Source organism: Pelobates fuscus, chromosome 8, assembly GCF_036172605.1.
Source record: "Pelobates fuscus isolate aPelFus1 chromosome 8, aPelFus1.pri, whole genome shotgun sequence".
Classification (NCBI taxonomy): Eukaryota; Metazoa; Chordata; class Amphibia; order Anura; family Pelobatidae; genus Pelobates; species Pelobates fuscus.
In genome coordinates, this window is record NC_086324.1 from 89,129,314 (window position 1) to 89,156,429 (window position 27,116).

Genomic DNA, 27,116 nt, shown 5'->3' on the forward strand with positions numbered 1-27,116 from the left:
TCTATCTATCTATCTATCTATCTATCTATCTATCTATCTATCTATATATCTATCTATCTATCTATCTATCTAAACATGAAGCTGATCAAACCTAAAGGTATTAGAGATTATTTTGTTTAGCAAATTTGTTTATACTAAACCTGCTTAACCATTTTAGTATCAGAGAAATGAAACGCACTCAGAAGGTTGAAAAATATAGCTTTAAGTTCTAAGTAAATACGTTCAATTACCCCTAATAAGAATGAAAAAAAAAATCTAACATTTGTTGTGTGCAAAGCATCGCCACCTAGCAACAGAGAGTGAGTTATACTCCAGAAGTCTAGGGGGGGTTGCTGGAATGCCATAATTTTCAGACCAAATTACCCAAGTCATCAAGAGCACTCTCCTCTGCAGGATTTCACCTAATCATGTACTCTACTTTTATTTTGAGGACTCTGTGAGCTTAATTCCTGGGAGATTAAATAAATGATAATACAGGCATGTCATATTACAGTACTCTGTAGAGAATGATGGCAGTATTCAGTAACATGCTTTTTGCATTTGAACTAAAATCAAGTTAAGTACATACAATTAGGTCTTGAAATATCTGGGCACTAAATCAAGTTTTGTTATTGCAGCTGTTTATCAAAATAAATCCAAGTTACTGTTACATAATGAATATGGGCTTAAAGTGCAGTCTCTCAGATTTAATTTGAGGGCATCCACATCCAAATTGGAAGAAGGGTTTAGGAATGACTGCTCTTTAATATGTTGCCCCCTCGTTTTCAAGGGGCCAAACGTAATTGGACAATTGTTTCAAAAAAAGCTGTTTCATTGACAAGTGTGGGCTATTCCTTTGTGATTTCTTCATCAATTAAAAAGGTAAAGATACCCACAATAGGTAGTCAAAGGAGTTCTCAATGCAAGTGAAACAGGCCATCAATAGGCTGCAAAATTTTTTTATAGACATCCATCAGAGAGATAGCAGGAACATTAGGAGTTCTAAGTTTGGTACATTCTCAGTAAAAAATGCACTGGTGAGAGCTGCAACCGAAAGGCCCTCGATGTCCACGGAAAATAACAGTGGTGGATGATCATAGGATCCTTTCAATTGTAAAGAAAAAACCCTTCACAACATCAAGTCAGGTGAAGAACACTCTCCAGGAGATTCACATGTCATAATCTAAGTCTACCATAAACAGAAGACTTCACAAGAGCAAATACAGCATGTTCACCACAAGGTGCAAACCATTCATAAGCCTCAAAAATAGAAAGGTGAGATCAGACTTTGCCAAAACATATACAAAAGCCAGCTTAGTTCTAGAACAGCATTCTTTGGACAGATGAAACTAATGTTCCAGAATGATGGGAAGGAAAAAGTATGGAGAAGGCTTGGAACAGCTCATGATCCAAAGCATACCACATCATCAGTAAAACATAGTGGAGGCAGTGTGATGGCATGATTTATTGATGATGTGACAGAAGACAGAAGCAGATGGATGAATTCTAAAGTGTATAGGGATATATTGTCAGATTCAGCTAACTTCAGCAAAGTTGATTGGATGGTGCTTCACTTTATAAATCGACAATGATCTAAAACATACTGCAAAAGCAACCCATGAGTATTCTAAGGCAAAGAATTTGAATATTCTGCAATGGTCGAGTCAATCACCTGATCTCAACAAAATCGAGCATGCATTTCACTTGCTAAATACAAAACTTAAGGCAGAAAGACCCACAAACAAACAACTGGCAAAGCATTACAAAGGAGGAAACCAAGCGTTTGGTGATGTCCATGTGTTCCAGACTTCCTATCTCCTACTCTGTAAATAGTATCCTAAACTCTGCAGAAGCTCATGTGTGTGACTAAAGTTCAATATACAGAGCAGGAGTTAAAAGCTTCTAAAGCAAGCTAATGTCTGATTGAAAATGAAACCATTTTTTTCATGCAGGCTCTGTCAGTCACAACCAGGGGAGGTGTGGCTAGGGCTGCATAAATGGAAACAAAGGTGAAGTAACTCCTAAATGGCAGAGAATTGAGCAATGAGACTGCAGGGGCATGTTCTATACACCAAAACTGCTTAATTAAGCTAAAGATGTTTTGGTGCCTGTAGTATTCCTTTGTTTTGGGATTCAATAAAGATTGAAATGGGTTAAGATTACATAATAGCATCCAATATAGTGTGTCCCTAATGTGAGTTTAGTTTTACAGTTCAAAAGAAGGTCATTGTTATTCCAAATAGCACACAGCAGAGTAGTGACTGCTGATATCAAACCAACCTCTTCAACTTGATGGCTAACTGATCTTGATCATGTAATCTATTTGCTTTGCTTCTACATAGTTGATACGCTTAGTTCAATAAATTAATATGGAAAAGTTGATACAAGATTTCTGCATGGTAATAGTTAGGCGTATCCCTTCTAGAAGGATATTAGTGATATTATATTCAGGTAACTGTCCCTAAAAAGTGTAGCGCAAGCTTAAACAGTGTACTCTGGCCTCAGCTGGATGGCCTGAGTGATTTGCAGGCAGGCTTGCATGCAGTCACATTAATATTATCATCACTTGCATTTTTTTTTTTATTACGAGTGTCAGTGGGAGCTTCATGTTCAAGTTTCGCCTAAGGCCTTGCAAAGTCTAGAGCCGCCTTCACCCACCTGTGATGTGGAGAACCTCTGCCCATTGTAGCTCACATGCTGTAGATATATACTAGCACTCACTCGGTTGATACTATTATTTTATCATAATTGGCTTTGGCTTTACTTTGTTCTGAATGTTTATGCAGAGTAAAAACTGCAGATCAAGATTCATATAGTGCAATAAGAGCTAGAAAGCCGGTGTGATTTTTGTAATGTGTATATGAACTCAAATGCTTTGCCTAAATATTTATTACATTTAATATGAATTAAATGCATATTTTAACCATTTTAAGTAAAGAGATGTATGTCTGACATTGATATTAATTATTCTAAGCTCTCAATAAAATATCAGGAACTTTATATTTATCTTTCTAGAAAGTAAAAACTACTTGTTAATGGCCAAAAAGAATGGGGGAGCTAGGGGGATTTATTAAAGTGTTCTGATAAAGTTCTGTTATATTTGGTCCCTAAACTGTTTATATTCATTACATTTTGTTAAAGCATTGACGAAAAAGTGCAAGTTTTTCTCTAAATTCTACAATTTTTTTTTGTTTTGCAGAAATATCCATTTCAGAAAGGACACCACATTTAGAGAGTCAGGAAAAAAAGAGAAGTGAAACAGAACACTTTTTGGCAGAAAAGTTATGGAAAAATTGATAGATCCGTCAGCTCAAAATTCCATTCATTAAAAAATAACTGCCAAAACACCTGACAGAATTAATACATTTCACCAAAAAATATGAAAAGGGTACAAACCTGTATGGAACACTTTGATAAATGGCCCATAATTGTTTAAATCTTGGATTTCCAGGGGGGCGGGGCCTGACTGTGATGGCGGCTGGACGCCTTTTCAGAGAGCTCCGGGCAAAATATTGATTTCATACCACTTGCCCGTGTTCCCGGCGCTCTTTCTGGGCCAGCTGTGCAGTTTGCATGTCCAGCGAAAGTTGACCGGCTTTGTGTGGTCCTTGGCAGCCGTCCAGACTAAGCCCTCGGCGGGCTGGGGTGAGGCCTAGCGAGCAGTGTGGAGGGGAGAGGCGGCCGCTCTCCCTCCCAGGCTCCGGCGGACTCTCGTCCAGCTAATGATGCCGCCCTGCTACCGCCCCGTTTGGACCGGTGCGGGAGATCCCGGTCCCCACCCTGGAGGCTCACTCACATTACCAGGGCTGTGGGATCCTGCCTCAAAAAGCGAGGATACCCCGCGTGGCATATCCAACATGGCGGATGCTGCAGGCCCCAAGCCTGACTATGGAGGTGTGATGTCCAGAACGCTGTCCTTCCTGGACAAACTTATTGCCGACTTCTGGGGGACGCTGTCCCTCCGACCGCCTGCACCTGCCCTACAACCCTCCCAGGACCACCTACCTAAACCTGCTCCCCGGCGGCCTCCAACTCAGCGTGGTACAGGGAGAGTGCGAAAATGGCGGAGAAGACCGGGTCGACAGAGCTCGAGAGACGGGAGGTGCAGGCATGCATCAGGAAGGGGTGTCTATAGAGCCAGCAGCTGGAGTGTCAAGAGGGATGCAACAGGGAGAGGAAAGCAGAGGATACCGAAAAAGCTACCAAACCATATGAAGGCTGCATCAAGCATGTCTGGGTCAGTACGTCTGCCAACTCACTCCATTACCTGGTACTGCACCCTCCCCATGATGGGCATAGGCTGAATCCCAGGAGGGTCGGCTGGCTAATCCTCCCACCACGCACAGCCAGGAGACACCCTCCCTTCTTAACATACTTGTGTACTATTGTTGACATTTTTGTTGCACGTGTGACTTTTCAGCTGACCTTGCATCATCTGTCCTAAAACCCCTAATGCTAGCACTTGCCTATAAGACCACCCAGGGTGGCATACTTCGCTTATATATTAGCCTTGTCATATAATCTACTTAACTCACTTATCACCTGTGCATCTATACAGAGTTACTCGAGAAATAACAGTATTAAAGCGAGAGATAACAGTATTAAAGCGAGAGTTAACAGTATTAAAGCGAGAGTTAACTGTATTAAAGCGAGAGTTAACAGTATTAAAGCGAGAGTCAACAGTATTAAAGCGAGAGTCAACAGTATTAAAGCGAGAGTCAACAGTATTAAAGCGAGAGTCAACAGTATTAAAGCGAGAGTCAACAGTATTAAAGCGAGAGTTAACAGTATTTAGCCATAGCATGTTACTATATATAAAATGAGGTTGATAATCATAGGAGACATTGACAAAATGTTATGACGACCCTATCCTGTACAACTCTTGAAAGTCTCCCTCTTTTTTTCTGTACCCCTATAATCGTATGCCTCAACAAAAATAAAGAATTTAAAAAAAAAAATCTTGGATTTCCAAATGGTAGAACCTCAGTTTGAGGAAGAAAATGACTGGAATAACAACCCCTTTGCAAGCTTTAGGGCTGATCATATAACTTTTAGTTGTAGTTGGGGACATAAACCGTAATAATGAGCAAGTAGAAGTATGCACAAGTCGGTTGTGGTGTGCCGGAACTGACGTATGTGGTAGGCCTGTAATAAAAGAGGCCCCACCCATTCAATTAGAAATAAAGGAGAAAGGTGGGAGGGATGAACCTAGCGGTGACTGTCTTGTAATGAAGCAGGGCTTTATATAGCCGGGTACACCTTAATACTATTTACATGCTTATTAATTCTGACTAGAATGGCAGTCATTCTTTACTCCTCTTCATCAACCACTTCTACCTCTGGCCGAGCTCTACTATTTCATAAATGCATGTAGTTTGCTTATGGACTATCTGGCGAATCGGCAAATTACTTCCTACAGCCTTTGTTTCCGGAATAGCATGCTTGAATACTTGATTGTATTGCTTGAATTGTAATAAATATCTGAAGTCACAAGCATTTATAATCTGTAATCAATTAATCAATAAAAAAAACACCTCACATATTTATAATATTTATTCAGTCTGACTGAAACTATGTATCATACCACAGTTGGACATATGCCCCTCCCCCCACCTTCCTTTTTTTTTTTATAACTCTCCATGTTCCCATGCTCATGAGTCTCTGATCATTATAAAGTTTTTTTTTTTTTTTTTTATATCACGGTTTTATTTCCATACTACGTTTTTCCCAACATTTATTTCACTTGTAACATGGCTGCTTCCAAGACAAGCAAAGTACATCTGGAAATTGTCCCCCATCACATGCTGTAACTGGAAAATCATTTACCTTGAACAGTTTTCCTGCAAAACCCCTCAGGAGAGTCTACAGTCGTTCATATAAGATTACAGCAACAGCCTGGCAGATAATTCCCTTTCCAGAGATGTATGTTAATTCTATAACATAACTTTGTGTAAAAGGACCATACATTATAATACAGAATGACCATACAATTAAAAACATTTGTTGTTTTTTTAAACTAAAACAGACTGACTCAATTGGCTAATGAGAACCCCGTCAATGACAAACTGTTATGAAAGCCTACAAAAAAACGGACAACCAAATAAAAGTAGATGTTTTTCTATAGATCGACAGGAGGTCATCTCTTTGAACATAATACAGTGCAGATGCTGTGCCTCAGAGTTACACTTAACGTTGACATCAAAGTACGGAGAAATGGAGTTAATGCTAAGACCATGAGAAACAAACTAGAACAAAACACTATTTAGCAATTCTATGAAGGACAAGACAAACATGGAGATGTATTAAATAAATGTATTATTAATCATTGTATAAATGATGTCCTATAATTGTGGAGTTGTAAGATTTTGGAGGAGGGTAAAATAATTGGATAAGTCAGATCAGCCATGGGCTCTCTGTCCTTGTGATAATCTGAATTATAAGCCTGCAATAAAACATCTCTCCACAGAGTTCATCCCTGTGACATCATGCCTGTTAAGTCATCCCTGTGGTCATTCTTCTGCAGAAATTCATACCATTCGTTCAAGTAAAACCAACGCCTTTGTTAATTTAGTAAGCAGTGGGTGAGTGCTGAGAAATGAACAGGGAATTACAAAGGTTAGGCCAAAATAGTAAATATGTTAAAGTAGCTGAGGAGTAAATTGGACAACATTTGCAATTTTTTAATGCAACTTGCAGGTAATATTTGAGTATATCATTGTGTAAAGAAGGAAACATTTTCAAAGTGTTTTCTAAGTTCCAGCCAATCTTTTTTGTTTAATGAATTGTTTGTATATTACATTATTTTTCTCTACCTCCCTTTTTTTTTTCTTTTTTTTTTTTTGCATATGCTATATATCAATAAGCTGAATGTGCAGGTAAAAATTTTTTTATGCAAACAGAATACATACCTTCAAACTAAGACATCCTGACAATTGGACGCCGGTTGGAGAGAGATGGGCCAGGGACTCAGTCACATCACTAGCTCTGCCCCCAAGGAGGAGAGTCCGCACAGAAAGTGAATGAATCTAGTTAATCAGAGTCCAGCCTGGTGTGAATGCACGCAAGGCTTCTTGTCTATCACTCAGGCCAGCAAACTGAGGGCAGGACAAGCAGGGGGTACTGTTTCTGTACTCCCTGCAGGATTCCTTTGCTCTGAACATAGCATGGGCGCATTTTATGATGCACTTGTGCTATGATTGTTGGGGAATGGTGTGACGGGACCTGAAAATTGGGACTGTTCTGCCAAAATTAGGACGGTTGGGAGGAATAAAAATAGGCAAAAAGAATAATAAATATAATAAATATTAAATATATGCTCTGTTGCCAGTATTTGATGAAGGTCAAGTCGCATTGATTCAACAATCAACTTAAACAATGATACGTGAAATAACGTTTTTCAACATTTAATTAATAACTGCTTATTTTTCCCAAAGTCACCTGTTGAAATGGACTCACAATACCCAGGTTGGCCTAAGTTTGGCACAGTCTGAAAAACACAAGTATAGCAAAACGGCTTTCAACAGGCTTGTAACTAATTATGGCAGGTTGTTTTAGCTCATGTCAGATGAGGAGTGTGTGATGCCCTAAAATGAACAATTATTCAATAATAGAAAAGACATGAAACAATACAAATAATATGTAAATAATATAAGGCATGGGTTACTTCTGGTTAATTTACATTTTGTATTAAATGGAAACTATTTCTAATGCATTACATATATAAAAATAACAAAATAATAAATTAACAAAAATGTGAACTAAAAAATATACTTAACTCAAAGGTTCTTTCAATACACTGTGAAGTGTAAACTGATTGCACCCGTCCTGTGGCTGCTCTCAGTTTATGCCCAGTTCAATTAATAGTTTAGTAAACCAATTTAAAGGAAACATCCAGCAAATCTGACGACTTTATATCGGTTTACTCAGTCTCAAGTTGTTTAAGCATACGTTGTACAAAATGTATATCAGCATAATTCCCACAATTGAAATGGACAAAGAGGGACACTTTAATTTTAGCGAGTAGCGGTGTGGCCAGGGGTAGGGCTGATCTGATACAATTAAAATAAAATTTAGAACAAGAGAAATGTACCTTATTTACACAGACTGAATTCTAAACACATCGATTGTAGTTTATAGACATATTACTTGGTTGTTATTTTTATATGAAGCTTTGTAGAAGAGAGCGACATTAGCAAAGAAAAGAGGGACTTAGGGATTCTGATCCGAAGTTGAGACTACACCTCCTAGAGAGGGTAATTTAGGAGGAATGTATCAGGCAGCTAGAATTAAGTGTTCCAGCTACGAGATTTGACAGCTCTAAGCATAGGCGTGCGCAGCCTATTGCATTAGGGTGTGCACCCTAAAGCACAAACACACGCCGCATGTATATGTGTATATATATATATATATATATATATATATATATATATACATACACTGCTGTGTGTGTGTGTGTGTGTGTGTGTGCTGTGTAAGGGTGCTGCTGTGTGCGTGTATGTGTGAGGGTGCTGGTAGTGTGCTATGTGGGTGAGGGTGTTTGTGTGTGTGTGTGTGAGGGTGCTGTTTGTGTGTGAGGGTGTTTGTGTGTGAGGGTGTTTGTGTGTGAGGGTGTTTGTGTGTGTTAGGGTGCTGTGTGTGTGAGGGTGCTGTTTGTGTGATGTGTGTGTGTGAGGGTGCTGTTTGTGTGATGTGTGTGGGTGTCGTGTATTTCTGAGGGTGCTGTTTGTGTGTGTGTGTTTGCGAGGGTGTTGTTAGTGTGCTGTGTGTGAGGGTGTTGTGTGTTTGTAAAGGTGCTGTGTGTGTTTTGTGAGGGTGCGGTTAGTGTACTGTGTGTGTGAGGGTGCTGTATGTGTACTGTATGTGTGTGGGTGCTGTTTGGGTGCTGTGTGTGTGAGGGTGCTGTGTGTGTGCTGTTTGTGTGAGAGTGCTGTATGTCTGTAGGTGCTTTTTGTGTGTGGGTGCTGTATGTGTGTGTGTGTGTGTGTGTGTGGGTGCTGTATGTTTGGACAGATTGTGGAGGTGGGGGCAGATTAGTAAATATCCCCCCTCCCTTCTTACCTTATGTAGGGAGGGGGGATCCTTGCTGCCATGTGCCATCCCTGGTGGTCCAGTGGAGAGTGAACTCTAGCCTGCGGGGCTAGAGTTAACTCTCGTGAGATCTGAGCGTTGCCGCGGCAACGCTCAGATCTCGCCAGAGGAACCTGGCGGAGCTGCTGTCTAGAGCTCCCCGGGTCCTCTCCTGCCTCCCTTCATGCTGCTGTGGGCCGGTGAGGTAGATCTTTGATCTTCCCGCCGGCCCATGGAGGCTTAGAGCAGAGCCGACACTCAGCGCCGGTTCTGCGTGAGCCGACAGGGGAGAATAAAGTCCTGGGGAATAAAGTGTGGGAACCAAGATTCCCACCCCCCCAAAAAAATAATATTCACTCCAGTGTGTGTGTGTGTATATATATATATATATATATATATATATATATACACACACTGACACGCATACTCAAACACACACACATTCACATACACACACACACATTCACATACACACACACACACACACATTCACAGACACACTCATACATTCACAGACACACTCATACATTCACAGACACACACATTCACATACACTGACACACATACACATTCACAGACACACATTCACAGACACACATTCACAGATACACATACACAGATACACATACACACATTCACAGACACACACACACACATTCACAGACACACACATATTCACATACACACACACACACATTCACAGACACACACACATTCACATACACACAGACACACACACATACACAGTCAAAGACACACACACAAACAGACACACAAACAGACACACACACACAGACACAAACACAGTCACAGACACACACACACAGTCACAGACACACACACACACATTCACAAACACACAAACAGACACACACACACACACAAACAGACACACAGACACAAACACAGTCACAGACACACACACACAGTCACAGACACACACACACACACACACACATTCACACACACACAAATGATTATTTTTTTAATTAAAAAAATGTCCACCCAGCCTCCCTACCTGGAGTGCTGGCGTGGACTTGTCCCTGGGGTCCAGAGGGTCGGATGCCTGTGTCCATCTCAGACGCGGTGAGGGAGCTGTGAGCTCTCTGCTCCCTCTCGCCGCGTGGGCTGTCTGCTGTAGCTGGGAGCCGGAATATGACGTCATTTTCCTGCTCCCAGCATCAGCGAGCAGCGCGCGGCGAGAGGGAGCAGAAAGCTCACAGCTCCCTCGCCGCGGCTGATATTGAGAGAGCCGACTGGGGGGGGGGGTCCATAACCTCTTGCCCCCCCCCCCTCCCATCCATGACAGGGGGGACATGGGGGGAGGAAGGGGGGCGCTGAGTGCCTGCAGGAACGGCGTTCCTGCACAAAAAAAGTGCAGGAACTCCGTTCCTGCAGGACTCAATCCATAGGCGTGCCGCGGGGATTAGGGTGTGCCCAGGCACACCCGGCACACCCCGTACGCACGCCTATGGCTCTAAGGGGCTGTCTTAGAGCTGGAGCGATTTTTACAAATTACTGCAGTTTCAAGCCAGAGTGGCAGTGTGCTCAGGTTGGTCTCTGAACCATCATCTTTGCAATTCTGCACAGCTGTGATGAAACTTAGAGTGACCCTTTAACGATTTGCCCTGGCATCTGAATGCTTCCTTTACCACCAGATCTCTTTATGCTGATTATTTACATATGATATTCCCACGTTAGTTATTAAAGGCTGCTTTATAGCCATTCAACAAAGAAGAGCTGTCAGGATTGGTTCAAAATTGCTTCGTCAACTCAAAATTAATATTTTTCCATTGTTTGCTAAGCTATTAGCAAATAGTTTGAAGCAGTCTTTACTCAATGTTACTTTAACCCCTTAAGGACCAAACTTCTGGAATAAAAGGGAATCATGACATGTCACACATGTCATGTGTCCTTAAGGGGTTAAAAAGCTGGTTAAAAAATCAGATTTTAGTTTATGTACCCATTATTTCTATAACCCTAGGGTAAACATATTGTGCAAAAGGAACTATGCATACATACAATTATTTGAACAAAAATATATAACTAAAACAAGATGATTCCATGATCCTAATATCTCACCTGCAAATGGGCAGCATAGCAGATATAAATATGCAGTGTCCTTTAGTAAGTGGTGATCTATTTAATTGCTTAACAATTCGAAGAACAGCAAATATATTACAATGCATGCTTGTCAAACTGGTTGCCACTAGACACTGTCTGTTATGTATAGCCCCCAGCAGACCTTAAACCCTATAATTTATGACATAATTAAATTCATAGGTTTCTGCTCTCTAGCATGTGAGTCACAAAAGAGGTTTGGCTCACCACATTAAACAGTGGGGCAGAACTTAAGTGGCCTATTGCAGATGCATGGTTCTAATTAGCATCATTATGTCATTACTTACTATAGAAATGAATGCTCATTGCTTGAAAACAATTTGCAGAGACACGATAAGGTCTACTTTTTTTAGTTATGAAACCATACGTTTTAGGACAGCAGTTAGAGACGAAAAAGAAACAAGGAACAAAAGGTACACTGCAAATATAAATTGACTGCAGGATCCATTCCCTTTTTATGAAATAGTGTCCAAATATAAAAGCGCCAATATACTATATTCCTGCAGTGCACTACAATAGGTAAACAAAAATAGCATTTATTCTAACAAAACATGTATGACATACGGGGACGGGATACGGCCCTGCCCAAATGAGCTTACATTTTACATAAATTAAAACATTTGCTAACTTTTCTACTAGCAAAAAATATATAAATAAAATCTGATTCTCCATCAATTAAGACTAATTCTAATTTATCATAATAGGTACGCCCACTTTGAGCATTACACACAGTTCATCTGCCACTCTGGGGCCACTAACTGTGTCCAGCTAACAAAGTTCACACTCCTTAGAACTAGTTGGGGATTTTTTTGGATTTGTAACTTTTTCAGTTTGTGTTAAAGTAGTGGTTGCTTTACCTTACAGTTCCACTTTCTACAGCACATGGTTTTGCTATGTAGACTAACCTATGTTTATAAGCGTCTGAAAGATGATTTACCACACATACTTGGTACATTTAATGCACCATTGTAACTATAAATGTAAAAACAACAATTTCAGTAAGATTGTTTTTGTAGCAATTGGTCTTTAGTAGCAGAAGACGAGAGGTCTGCTTGTTTTCTTTGACACTCAGCTGGATCCACAGAATGTCCGAGAAGCAAGGGATAAGTTATGCCAAAAAGTGATTGATGGGAATAGCAACTAATGATGGACAACATAAAGAACCTAATGGAAGAAAAACATAACAGTTTCAAGTTTTTACATGTACATTTTACTCTATGATGGATACATGCTAAATAAAAATGCAACTAAATATTTGATATGAGTTAAACATGAATTGATCCTCGGGGCTATATGCCAATATTATTAAAATTAATTATTGGTGTAGAAGTTCTAGGTTGACTTAGGCCTTCAGAAAGGCACTATCTGGGTTTTTTCACTCAAGTATGAATTGTCTGGAAACCAAAGTGAATTCAAAGTAAGTTATGTTTCCAGTTGAAATACTCTGGCCTTGAAGGGACACTATATGCATCCAGACCTCTTCAGCACATTGAAGGGGTCTGGGTGCAGTGTCCCTATTGTCCTTAGTGCTGCAATGCTAAACATTGCACCTCCAGACAAACTGCAATGTTTACATTGCAGCGCTAAGTCTGCCTCAAGTGGCTGTCTTTCAGACAGCCACAGTAGGTGCTTCCTGTACCCAAACGGACCTTTGGTCTGGAATCTGTCGCTGAACGTCCTTACGCTCTGCATGAGGACATCCAGTGTCAGATTTTTCCCCATATGAAAACACTGTTTCAATGCTTTCCTTTGGGGAGGTCTAATGTGCACGTGGAACTTGCTGCGCATGTGCATTAGCGCCCGTTGTGGGATGGAGGAGGAGGCTGAGCCAGCTCTGAGGGACATCAGCGCTAGGGTAAGGTAAGTAAATAAAGAGTTAATTACCCTCTATTCACCGGGAGGGTGGGGTGCAAGGGAGTGGTGAAGCAGAGGGGTTCTAGTGCCAGGAATACAGCTTTGTATTTCAAGCACTTATAGCATCTCTTTAAATTTGAAATTCACTTTAAATTCTTACTTTAGTGAAGGACTGTGTATATATTTATCCAGTACATGTGTGTGATATAAAACATTATACCCTATACAAATTAATTAAAGGCCAATATTTCCTTGGTACATGAAAAAACGTATAGACCAGAGATGAGGAGCTGCTTCATTTATAAACTAAACAGAAATAATTAGATTCAATATAACGAAGGCCAATGTATTTGAATAATGAATGCTAATGTTTGGCACAACATATCTGTACAATATGAGAAAGAAAGGAAAATAATTTCTTAAATATCATGTCTTGAAGAGATACATTAATTGGCAGCCATCACTTCTCTGGAAATTACGTTAGAAGAAAATAATTTAAAGTTCTGTTTTGTATGTTTATTAAAGATTTTGCAACCGACATCACAATCCAGATTAGTTCTGGAGGTTCAGAAACAGGAAGTGTTTCTATTTCTCTTGCTCTCTCAGTGTACTTGTGTATTCCAAAGGGTGAGGGCTAAGGCCACAGTTTGTATGTTATGGCAGGGAACCAAAATGGAAGTCTTCATTTCAAAGATAAAGTGGCACAAAAACTACACAACCAGTTTGATCAATTTAATGGTTATGTTGTTCGTAGGATGCACCTTACCAGTGCCATAATGCCATCCAAATATGGAAAAATAATACTTTTGTTAATGCATAAAAGTAATTTCCACATGAGCAATATAGCCAGAGAGGGTTCTGGCCATATGTTCCCCAGGAGTTTTTGTCAAATTGTTCAAAAATAGTTGTAACCACTACAAAGTGTTGTGGTGGCAATTGTGCTTAAATTGCCCTTTTAATTATTATTTTTTTAGACTTCACCATATTTATCACATTTGCAGATATGTAAACATAGGATAAATATCCTGGGAAGTTAAGTTACCCTTTACTTTTTGATCAAAGGCAAAAACAGATGTGAGAAAGGCTGAACTTGATGGATGGTTGTCTCTTTTCAGCTATGTAACTATGTGAAAACCTGAACAGCTTTTACTTTCCAATGACAGAAAACCCTGATTCCCGTGTTATCCAGCCAGGCCTACAGCGCCATAGGTCATTGTTACCAGCAGCCACCCACATTGCAACACACAGACTACATGTTATGCAATAGTAACTTGAAAGGGTTATCTTACTGGTAATAAAGCATAATTTGGTAAATATCCTTCATTGTATTTTTAATACGGTGCTAGTGCTCCACAAATCGTACTAAAGCATTTCCAACATTGTTACAAACATAACTGTAACTGTAAATCATAAAACATTCTTGTACGAATGAGCACTACAAATTCAAATATTAATTATTTTTACTTTCAATCAACATTTACAGACTATATTTCTCAACACATTTGAATATGTTGCCAAAATCTCCTATAATGTCTTTCTATTGGTAGGTGGAGTGGCATTGACATTCTCTCCATACAGTGCAATCAACCCCTGATATCATAGATCAAAGTCAGAAAAGCTTTTGATGTCCGCTGTGAGCTGCATGTTGAACAAGGCTAATAAATTACATATGGACAGGGAAAGTTAATGTTCTATGGGACGAAGTGAAGGTAATAATAATGGAATTTAGCTGGGATTTTATAATGCATTCCTCTTTTGCTATTTACATTCAGTGTCTATCGCTCAGCGTGTTCTGCTTTGCATTGAAGTATGGCAAATCAAACCACCAGACAAACAGATGTGCACACCAATGACATGCGCGGCCAACTCATATCCTGTTCTAAATTCACTTTTTTTTCCTTATCGACAGGAAGCAGGTAAATTCTGATGCAACTTGGTCACTAATGAACATTGAACACATGGGGTTGTTCAACATATGGGGTAACAACTTCTCAGATATAAAGTGTTGTTTTAATAAATAACAAATCTGCCTCTTTTTTTTTTTTTAACAGCTTGTGTTCTTTATTACACCATAAATCGAATGACTACATTTCTCTAAAACGGCTGTCCTTAAATTCTTGGGTAGATAATTATACAGTGCAAGAAATAGAACCTATACACTTTCTACTGATCTCCAATGACTCTCTTAATATCCAAAAGAGGTATTTTAAAATTGATTTGACTCTCTTGACCTCCTCTGCCCAAAAGTGTGAATGGACAGGCCACAGCTGTTTGAAGCTCAAATAGTAGTGCTATGGACACTATGGAAACACTAATGTCATAAAGTGTGTTAAGTTCTTAAGCCAGCTTGGTCTCGCGGAGTTACAACTGTGGAGGACAAATGATCATCTGATGAACAACTGTGACCTGGACTAACAAATCTACACTTACAATAGATATGTCTGTATTCTATTTTAATGGAATAGATATAGTTTGATATTTTTCACAACTTATTTTTCATACCTTAACTCTAGAACATTTGGTTTAAGAAACATTTGAAAGTAGTCTACTATATAATAGGATAATATAATGCAGATGTATGAAATAATTAAAGGACCACTCTAGTGCCAGGAAAGCATACTCGTTTTCCTGGCACTAGAGTGCCCTGAGGGTGCCCCCACCCTCAGGGACCCCCTCCCGCCCGGCTCTGGAAAGGGGAAAGGGGTAAAAACTTACCTTTTTCCAGCGCTGGGCGGGGAGCTCTCCTCCTCCTCTCCGCCTCCGATCCTCCCCGTCGGCTGAATGCGCACGCGCGGCAAGAGCTGCGCGCGCATTCAGCCGGTCACATAGGAAAGCATTCATAATGCTTTCCTATGGACGCTTGCGTGCTCTCACTGTGATTTTCACAGTGAGAATCACGCAAGCGCCTCTAGCGGCTGTCAGTGAGACAGCCACTAGAGGAAATAGGGGAAGGCTTAACCCATTCACAAACATAGCAGTTTCTCTGAAACTGCTATGTTTATAAAACAATTAGTTAACCCTAGCTGGACCTGGCACCCAGACCACTTCATTAAGCTGAAGTGGTCTGGGTGCCTAGAGTGGTCCTTTAAGTATAAGGACAGCCATCCAAGTTTCTACCAAGAAGGTAAAATGACCCAATAGCATAGGGATTTCATAAGATTATATCTCACACATCATTCAGGCAAGAATTTCACTAGTTCTATCAATATACATCTGTAACATTAAAGAATAATTTGGCAAATCATCAAGAATTCTTGCAAAATAGTACGTGCTAAGGGAAATAGAAATTTATTGATACCATATCACAATGAAGTCCAACTGAGAAAGGTTTTTATCGCATGACCCTAATCAGACTTTCATCAGACTTTATCAAAAGTTGTGTAGACAGTTAATAGCTAGATCAGTGTTTCCCAAACCAGACCACAAGACCCACCAACTGTCCAGGTTTTGTCGGTATCTCCATTGCAATAAAACAGTTAAATACATAAATCCTGTTGGTGGGCCATGAGTTTGGGAACCACTGAGCTAGACTATGACCCTAATTTATAAATATATTTCAGTTACAACCTCACTATACTCAGGCTATTCATGGTAATGTTACAAATTAATTTAATAAAGTGTAAGAATGTTCCACAAAACATAACATTTTCCACCAATATGAAATCTATGAACCATATATATTTTTTCTATGTCAACATGCAATAGCTAATAGTTAATGTATAATATCTCCTTAATGCTTACACACACACAATATAGGATCTCCATGAACTACTGGAATAAAATTAAAGATATATGAATATATTATACCTAAAAGTTACTTTACAAATAACCATAATTACAAATATCAAGCAGTCACAAAGAGCTTCTAGAATTGTTAAACCTCTGGCTGTTTGTTAACACAATTTTAATAGATGCTGCCAAACATAAGGGAGGTGCTGAACACACTAGATGCAGCACATGATTGCACAAGTACACTTGAAGCAAACGAAAATCTGGTGGGCATTGTTATGCTCACAATGATTAAATATTTTATTCAAAGCCATTAATTTGCATTGCATCTAAAGTAAGCATATGCATGAATTCCTAATTTTTTTAAAGCACCATATACATTTATACAATACACAGAGTACAATGGTGTTCCCATATAACATGATCTGACATCCTCATATAGAAAGGTGTTTTTCAAAGCTACAAAAAGTCAAACACCCTAAAGGCTACCTTTTACTCTAATTAGTGGTTGCTAGAATACCATCAACATTATTGCACAGTAATCAGATAGCTGGAATCTTTCCACCCGAACCAGCCATTAAACGAGACAAATTACGATGGAAACAAAATACACGTGTGCTGGTTTAGACATTTCCTGCATTGTCTGTGATGACCACACTGCATTTGATCTACTGCCAGTGAAACATAATGCCTGGATTCTGGACTAAAAATATTGGATTTTAACTTTGTTCTATTCCCCCCCCCCCCCCCCATAAATGAGCAATGCCATTCTACAATCAGGCTTATTTTTTTTATAAATATTTCATATTTGTTTGGATGGTCCCCAATTTATATATACTTATTTATTTATCAGGGAGTCTTTTCAGTGCAGGTTTTGTTTTCCTCAACACACATTTTGAAAGCAACTGAAAAAAATAAAGTATCTAATTTTGTTGTCTACAGAACATATCCCTGTGTATAATTTGTGTATAGAAAATTGTGTATAAATGGCAGCAGCCCCCAATTTCCAAGTGGTTTAAGAAACTGCATACTTCTCCTGGTGGGTTAGAGCAAGAAGGAAGGAATATATCACTTTAAGTGGCATATTCCTTGTCATTTCTTGCAACTTGATATCAACGGTTGATGTTGACATGACAATGCAGGGCGTCCATTATACCTTTAACCCCTTAAGGACCAAACTTCTGGAATAAAAGGGAATCATGACATGTCACACATGTCATGTGTCCTTAAGGGGTTAAAGTGTATGAGGGTTATTCAAGTTCAAAGTTCAGCAAAGGTGAAATGTCAACCTGCCTACCAGAGTGTGAACATGTGTGCCATATATCTGGTCTGCTTTACAAAGTAGGACACTAGAGGAATAAGGATGGCCACAGGTCCAAATAAGGAAAGACTCACCAGACTATGAATCATTTGGAAGTTTGTATCGTATTTCAGACCTTTTTATTTTCTAGTTTTTTGGATCTGCGAGACCCGTGTCATCAGAGATTCAGGCAGCATAAAGCAACTGTGTCCATCTGGGGTCACTGAATAATTTGCAGACCATTAACGGTGACTACTTCTCTGTGTGTCTAGCGGCTGAGGTAAGTTTTTCGTCACAGTCTTTCTGCTAGTCCTTTTCAGCTTCTAGCACTTCATCTGCCAGAAGCCTACATCAGTGCTGTACTCTTGAACGTTTGCAAGAATACAACACTGAGGGTTAAGGAGGATAACACAAGACCAATGGAACTTTTTTTCCTCACAGCCATCACTAGTGACGGCCTGGGAAAATGACTAATCTTGACAAAAAGTAACTTATTTATGTTTTGTGAAGCGTAGGAAAAATACTAAGACAAAGTAGTCCCTACTTTGTCTTAGTATATCTCTTTACTGTGTTGGAATTTCAGTGAAATTCCAACACAGTCAATGTGAGTATTTCATAATGATTTTATCTTAACAAAATACTTATGGGGGGAGTAAGGCTTTAACCATTTTGAATGAACCACTGGAATAGATGTTAACATCCTTTGATCAGCCAGCTACTGGTAGATCATCATAGAAGATACATCTCATCAACAGTTGGACAGCCACTCATAGTAGGATTTAAATAATTTTAGGGAGGCTCCTAGGTTAATGGAGTTTTAAATGGTAATATGATAAATAAGTATTTATAAATGTCTCGGATCAGGCCATTCAGAAATGTTCTAGCTATGACTTTGACTGTCAGATTAACACAAAACAAATCAAAATTAGCTATGTTTGCAACCCTGACATAAAGCAATTAAATATTTTCAGAATTTCTTCAGCAATTTTAAGAAAACACTAGATTTTCTAATGGGAGTTGTGACGGACCGCCTGGCACCCCGACTGGGTGCCTCCGCCAATCGCTGCTTCCTAGTGGCCTGGAGTTCTATAAGCACCACACCGGACACCATAAGCACCGCCGCAGCTTGGCTGGGGTCTCGCTGTCCTCCACCCACCCTGGACCCAAGCCCAGGATCCAGCTTCCAATAGCTGTACCTCTCCTACTCCAGAGAGTCTAGCAGGTATAGCTGTGTAGCTCTTACAAGAGCTAGTGATTATAGCCAGTATAGCAATCCAAAGCAGGTATAGCTGTTCCCTACAATCACGAAACGAGGCTGCATGTTGAGGGTGAAGTGAACTGTCTTTAATGGGACCACAATTGGCCTTTTATGACAGTCCCCATGCAAGGGGCACTCCCCCCTGGACCTGAGAGTAAACCACAGAAGAAACAAATACACAATCACATTGGCTCTCAGATCCAGGACACTCCCATACAAACTAGGTCAACCCCTCCTCTGTACCTGGGAGATAATTGAGTCAAGTACTGTATTCACTCAATTATCTCCAGACACAAAAACACAAATTTTTATAAAACCCCAAAAGTACCTTTAAAATATATTTTAAAAAAAAACCACAAAAGTTATATCCCCTGATAGCCCCGATCTGGGCGAAGAACATATCCAAAAATCACCCAGATCGGTTCAGGGGTTCAGGAATTTCCTGGAAGTCATAGTTTTGGCCGACCGCACGCATGGTCCCATACCCAAAACAGTTTCATAAAATCGCAGCTAAGTGCTGCTGGGGACCGATCGGGAACCGCAAAGTTTTCATGCCGAAAATAGTTCCAGGGCATTCGCGGCTAAGTCCCCTTGAAGTCTATTCGCGGCTTTGGTCCATTCGAACGGCCGCCAGTGACCTAGCATTCCGTTCTATGGAAAGTGCCGAACAAGGGGAAATTAAATATGGGTCTTTATAGTTACTGACCTGGCCCATAGTTTTCTGGCAGGGGGCTGGTAAGTAGGCCCCTCCAAAAGCCCGTGGCGAGGTTCTGTTCGCCACAGGAGTGAACTGGCTTCATAATTTTTTTAAAATATAACTCTTTTATTACATCCAAAGAGTTATTTTTTTGTTTTAAGACATAGAAACCTCACAGGCGTAAAAAAAATAAGTCTGTATAATGAATAGTATTTTCCAATAGACATCTAATCCGACTTTACTGCTAGGACACTCATAAATCCATAACGTCATAAGACTGGAAGCCAAACATTTTATTAGTTGTATCTAATGCATGTTACCCTAGCTACCAGATGGGAAGTTATTCCTCTAGCAATAAACAATTAGTTTCTCACAAATTATGGTTTCTTTTTGTTTATAGACCCAAACATTCTACTTTTGTAAAACAGGATTGTCTGCAATTAAGTTGCAACACTGTAGAATATTACATTTTATGACAATTGCATACCACCCAACATTCCAAATGGACAAAGAGGGACACTTTAATTTCAAGGTTGCTAGTAGGGGTTTGTCCAAGGGCTGGGCTCTTCTGAGTAATTTTATGCAACTAACATGCCATTTAGAATAAGAACAATGTATCTTTTTTTACACAGACTTATTTCTAAACACTTTTATTCAGGTTTACCAGCACATTATTTCTGTGAAGCTCTGGAATACTCTCAGACACACCAACAATATGAAGTTCATAGGGGTATTGGGATAGAAAAGAGGGACAGAATGATTTGGGTCCAAAATAGGGACTGTCCTTTGCAAATAGGGACACTTGGGAAACATGCAATTGATCACCTGATTTTTGAAATTATACATGGAAGAATACATAGCATAACGCTTGGAAATGTTATTTCTTCCCATAATTATAAAGTATTGCAGAAAAAATATTAGCACTTTATTCATAAACAACAATAATGATAATTAGTTACAGGTATGTTAACATTTTAATGTTTTTAGTACACAATGCAAAGCAGAGACATAGAAAGGCGATGCAGCATAAAACAGTTAAAATGTATTATTGATATTAAAAAGGAGTATTAAACCCATGGACGTATAAAGTCCAAGTTTATCTTTCCAAGTTTTCAAGTTACGTTAGCTGTTTTTATCCAAATTATAAAATCCACATTAGTCCGTCTGCCGGCCAACAGACCACACTGCCAAAATCAGAAGATTGTTTTTCATGTTTCTGCTAAATGCACGTTAGTCATATTTTTAAAGGAAAGTGGCTTATATGATGGAAAAACCTAGACTTCTTCTTCACCGATTAGACTTCACTAGTTCAGGCCTAAAGGAAGCTGTAATCTAAAACAGTGACATCAGCACTTCCTGCTACATGGTCTAAGAGCCCATTCTCAATGTATGTAGAGAATCTGCATGAGTAGACAAATCATAGGAAATGATTAGGACATACGTAAAATACCTGTGTTGTCATTATCATGCACATTGTTTTTTTTTTTTTTTTATGCTACTTATTTTTTTTTTATATTAAAAACAGTATTATCATAAATATAGATCATGGAACCTCTTGCTATTGCTAAAATGAAACACTGGTCACCATAACAACATTATCTAAATGAAGTTATCATGATTCTAGGAGACCCCCCAGGCACACTCTTACCTAAATCCAATCAATAGCTCCCCATTCACTAAAAAGATACGTACCTTTCTTATGAATGGGGAACTACTTATTGTCTTGGAGCATCAGCTGACCGCACTAACCAGTCAGTGGTGCCCCTGCCCGGTGGTGCTCTACACTTCCTGTTACTCAAATTCAAAAGCCGAATGTCACCCGTGATACCTTGAGATTGGCGCTGGAGGCAACCTTTGGGATCAACCATTCCAAACCCCTTAAGGCAAAAGTGTGACCGGGGCTGCTAGCACAAAACCAACTTAATTTACTAACAGGAAGATGCAGCCTCACATTTCTATTCTTTGGATGATTAAACGCAGAGGAAGGTTCACTGGGATGTGTGCTGGCACAGTACTGCAGAGGTGAAGCAGCAGGCAAGAATTATACAGGGACTTTGCTAGCTCAAACCTGTGTGGGTCTGTGAATGGGTTGGTCCATACATTCATTGTTTTCCAGGACTAGAATGGCCCACTAGGATATTACCCAGTGGAATGCAGTAATCAAACCATGATGATTATGCAAGATGTACCTGGAGGTTTATGCAATAGGTTTCAAATTGAAAGCAGACACTGCTCATTACATTCATAACACACACCAGTTGTCATTGGTGTCAACAGAATCCCAGAAACAGCCAGTGTCTCTAAAGTATGAACAGATCTCTGTTATATTGATGTGTGAGGTGTGACAGCATATAACCCTGCAACCTCCAACTCCTCCGGGGCTATTTGTTTGCACCTAGCCAGGCCACAAATTGCCAGTCCTGTCCTAACTTTAGCTGAGAACAGCCACAACAGCTGGGAGGGGGCAGGGTTGGGCACTTCTTATACAGACTGTTTAAAAGCGCATATATTAAGCTGCCTATGGCCATTTAGTCACATAGTTACATAGCCTATACTAATGACATAGAATTAAATTTAATATGTTTTTGATTTATAAAAAAGAATCTGGAAGTAAATCGAGGCTCAGGTCTACTAACTGTCTTCACACATTGAGGATTAAATTACATCTGTTCTCTGCCCCCTACTATTTTGCAAGTTGGGTAAACATTGAGAATTGCACTTGTTCCAAAAGGAAGGTGTCCGCTCTGGCTCTCCAGTTGTTGCTCGCAAAACTTTCTTATAATTCTCTACATTCTAATGGCTGGCAGTGAACCAAGGAAAATGGCGCCCAAGAACTGCTAAACCACTAAAGCGGTTCGCTGTACTCCTGTTCTAGAAGAATTGTAATAAAAATAAAAATAGATGTCACAAATTAGGGAGAGTAGGAAGAAAATGTAAACCCCTTTGTGCCTTGAGCAATACCGTTGCCTGACGTTCTGTCAGTACAGTTTATTGATCCATTTTTGTGCTCTGCATTCACACTGTAAACCAAAGGCATTGAGCCCTTAATAAGATGTAGATAACCCACAGTGTTTATTATTAATAATATTGCACCAATATACTCTGTTTCACTTTACCATTGTACGGTGGGGATATAAAACAGTAAGTGATTGACAGACGTAATAATGTTAACAAATACAAGTGAAGTTCCTGTAATCCTTTGCGAGTCACAGCCCGGTAAGTAATCGTGACAGTTATAGTTTAACAATTCTTGAGCTATAACTATACTTACTCTAAAATGTAAACCAGCTCTAAAATAAAATGTTTGTTCACCACTAGAGGGCCTTCAATCAGTTCAAGTTTAGTAACCCAGCAATATGGATTTTCTCACTATATGTATTACATTTGAAAATAATAAAGTTCCCACGTATGCAGTGGATTAAGTTAGAATACATTATAGACTGTGGAACAAAATCTGGAAGAAAAAAGAGAGAGAGAGAGAGAGAGAGGAGATGAGATGGTATATGCTGTGCTTAAGAGACAGTAAACTTATTTTCTTATTTTAACAATGTCTTATTTCATACATAAAACTACGTATATAGTCTGAAATATTAAATGGCATGTTCTTTAACCCCTTAAGGACACATGACATGTGTGACATGTCATGATTCCCTTTTATTCCAGAAGTTTGGTCCTTAAGGGGTTAAAGACACAGTGCATTGTACTTCAAGCATGGAGACGCCATGTCTATTTTTAATTCCGAACCTGACCGCTTAAGCTGATTGGCTGTAGGCACACGTGATGCACCATGTGAACGTCTACATCCTGAACTGTCAAGTTCAAAATGATACAAAAATACCTAAGTACATACTTCTCTATTTTGAGAGAGTACTTCCAGACTTTCCAGTATCCCTCTGTCACTCTTTCCCATCTAATTGGCCCCTTTTTCTAAGAGCTCGGAATTTTGGATCAATACAAAATGTACAACAGAACTTCACACCAATAATAATAATAATAGTAAGAACCCACCTGTAAACAATAGTAAATAGTTTCAGAAATTAATGTTTGTTCCAATTTTTTTTCTCAACAACTATTACAAGTCAGTAAGTCATGAGGTCACCTAAGATGTTCTGAAATAGTCCCACCCCTCTTCACACCTCTAGTAATTACACCTAATACATACATATTCCATCCTGATTTGGTCTTTTCAATGTTGGGAGGTATGAAGTGAAATCTTCATGCACTAATAACAAAATATGTATACCATAAAAGTGCTTTTTTTTTTTAATGACAAACATGCCAGAGCCCTGGGTGTGTTATCTGAATCAGCTAGATGGAAAAGTAACGTTCTCTTTACTCTGAAGTAAAAGTAGTAGTCCAAGTAGCTCTGTGTAAGTTTGTGCTGTTGATAATATCCAATACTACCAGATATTACTCAAAACAGTGCTTTAAATCAATCCAGGGGGCGCCATTTTAAGTTTTCACTCAGGCCCTACAAGGCTAAAGTTAGTTGGCCCACACGAGGAGTACATTTTAAAAAGGCAAAAAGACCAAGACTATTCTGGCTTTACATTTACAAAGCATTCACAAGCAAAATGATTTATTAAATGAATGAACTAAAAGAATATACGTGTCCTGAGGTGGATATCTTAAGACACTCATCTTTTTTTTCTCATTTCATTTCCTTTAGGAATGCAGTTTGAGAGCAGCGTTTGAACACATATTGTCTACCTATCACCTGTAATCCAGAAAGCAGGTCAAAGCACGCTGAATTTAACATAAACATAAATATAACGCTCTCTTTTGTGACGTTAAGCCCTATTTCGATATATATTGAAATTCTTTTGCATTTACAGACCTTTTTGTATATGTTGTGCAGACCTACCTACATCAGAAAGGGTTAAGACAGCTAGAACATGTAGAAGTGACATGGGCCATTCTATATTTAATGACCCTTGGCCTAACGCCCTCCCAAGCCAACTGTTCCAGTTAAAAGTAAACTTTCCAGTACATAAAACACCAGAAATCGCTTTTGTATAGTATTTATACTATAAGCAGCTGTGCAAGGGATCTGCACAATATGAGTCCAACAACCACTGCATCTGTTATTTAGATCATCATATATAATTAATGGACAAAGCCTAAGCTAAAATGTATAAAAAGTAAGCTAAATGTGTACAAAATAATTCATCCATCCTTACAGTTTGTCAGTTTGTTACACCTACATTCATGTTTATGCAGAAATTCTGCATTTCATTACATGCCAGCAATATATGAATTCCATATGTAGCAAGTATGCGTCACTCTTCCCTTTGAAACATCCTACAAACCCCCATATTAGAACTTGCACCATGATAGATTGTTAAAAGTACATGCATGACTTGCATAGAGTGCTGCTGTAAAGTGGATATACTAACTTTGCTATGCTTAGAAAGTCCCAAGAGACAATACACACAAGGCACATTCCTAATGGGTGAAGGGGGCTTCTGGGATCAATCAAACAGCACTGTTACTTTAAAATGCATTCCAAAATCTTGTCTTTAAAAGCTATGTCACATTAAAGTAAATATATCAGATTGCATTAAGCTATCCTAGTGATGTGGAGAGGGTCTTTTGGTTTTCTTCACAAAACTTCAGAATAAAGAACAAAAAAAAAAAAATAATAATAATTAAAATGAAAACGAAAAATAATTAAATGAGGGAAAGAACAGGGTTAAAAAACAACATATGTGAAAGAAAAAAAAAGGTTTTTTTAAAAGAGAAAAAAAAAGACCAGGGAATTCGTTCTCAACAAAGAAAAAAGCCTGAAGACATATAAAGGACTCCACCCTAGTTGGATGCAAGCAGTACATAGAATTTTGCAGCGAGTTAGTTTCCCCAGCCAGTACATCCCTCTCCATCAGTTAGTTATTCCTTACTAAGTAATTCACCAGGTAATTCACTGGCAACACTTCATCATGCCAATAATCAAGGTCACAAGGGGTTAATGACTAAATCCCCTTGGGGCATTAATAAGAAAAAAAATCTTCTTTGTTAAATTTGGTTTGTTCTAACCCCTATCACTGCACAGACATTATTTTAGAATAGCTCCCATTTACTTTTTTCTTTTCATTCTAAGTAGTAGTAGAGTCCCTTGCTTAGCCTATAGCTAAGTGCTATATGTATTGTGCTATAACATACCAGCAAACTCTTGCAAGCAAAGTGTATCCAAACTGTAATAAAAACACATAACACAAAAGGACAGGGAAAGCCGATTGCATCTCTTCACTTACCACTTTCTTCATCTTGAGCTTTTACTGCTATAACCAGCCCTATTAATAGCGTGATTGCTTTCAAGGTCCTTCTCTGTATCAATATCATCATGTCTAGCTGTTAGACATGTATTTGTCCTTCTTGTTGAGGTGTAAAAAAAGGTTAAGGTCTTCTGAGCACCATTAAGCCACCAGTGTATGTCTCTCCCCTCTCAGCTCCAAGACAAAGTCTGCAAACAAGACCTTTTTTGAAGTGTTGCAGCTTTAAATAGGAAGAATGCAGCCTACACTAGTTTTCCTGCCCCTTTTCAGCTTGTGCAGGCTTATAGTCATCCAGTCCCTGCCAAGCATAACTGTGATTGATGGTAAACAACCGAACCACAACTAGTCCCTTAAACTTTCTTTTTAAAACATGGAAAGGCATCCTATCACACTAACTTAGATCCCATTCTACAAATGTTAATGTACAGATTTTGTCCTATCTGTTATTAGCAGAGATTGTTTCTGTTACTTCCCTTTGCTTATTTTACAATAAAGAATCTCACACACATAAGGTTTTTTTTTTGTATAAAGATAATTTCTAGGGGAAAGTTCTGATACTGGAACAATTCTATTATAATAAATATTGCCATGACAAATCATTCATTCTTATTACTTTCCTGCACCATTGTATTGTGTGTGTTCTTGTTTGTTGTTTGTTTATTTGTTTTTGTTTATACATTGTTTTGTTTATAAATTAACACATAGAATACTTTAAGATGGATATCCATGTATTTTATAAAAGAGTATATACATAACTAATTCTATTGGGTTATAGATTATTGGATTATTTATTAGTTTACAGTATGGAGTAGGGTATCAGTGACTTGCGCAATTAAGATT

The 27,116-nt window shown here is 38.9% G+C and overlaps 1 protein-coding gene across 1 annotated transcript in view; it reads right to left on the reverse strand.

Annotated features, from left to right (window-relative positions):
* Window positions 1-26,493, reverse strand: part of COL5A2 (collagen type V alpha 2 chain) — a 162,019-nt gene extending 135,526 nt beyond the window's left edge. The window contains exon 1 of the mRNA XM_063430133.1: window positions 26,256-26,493. Coding sequence (XP_063286203.1) covers window positions 26,256-26,346 — 91 coding nt within the window. The 5' untranslated portion in view covers window positions 26,347-26,493. The remainder of the gene's footprint in view (window positions 1-26,255) is intronic.
* Window positions 26,494-27,116: the final 623 nt, after the last annotated feature.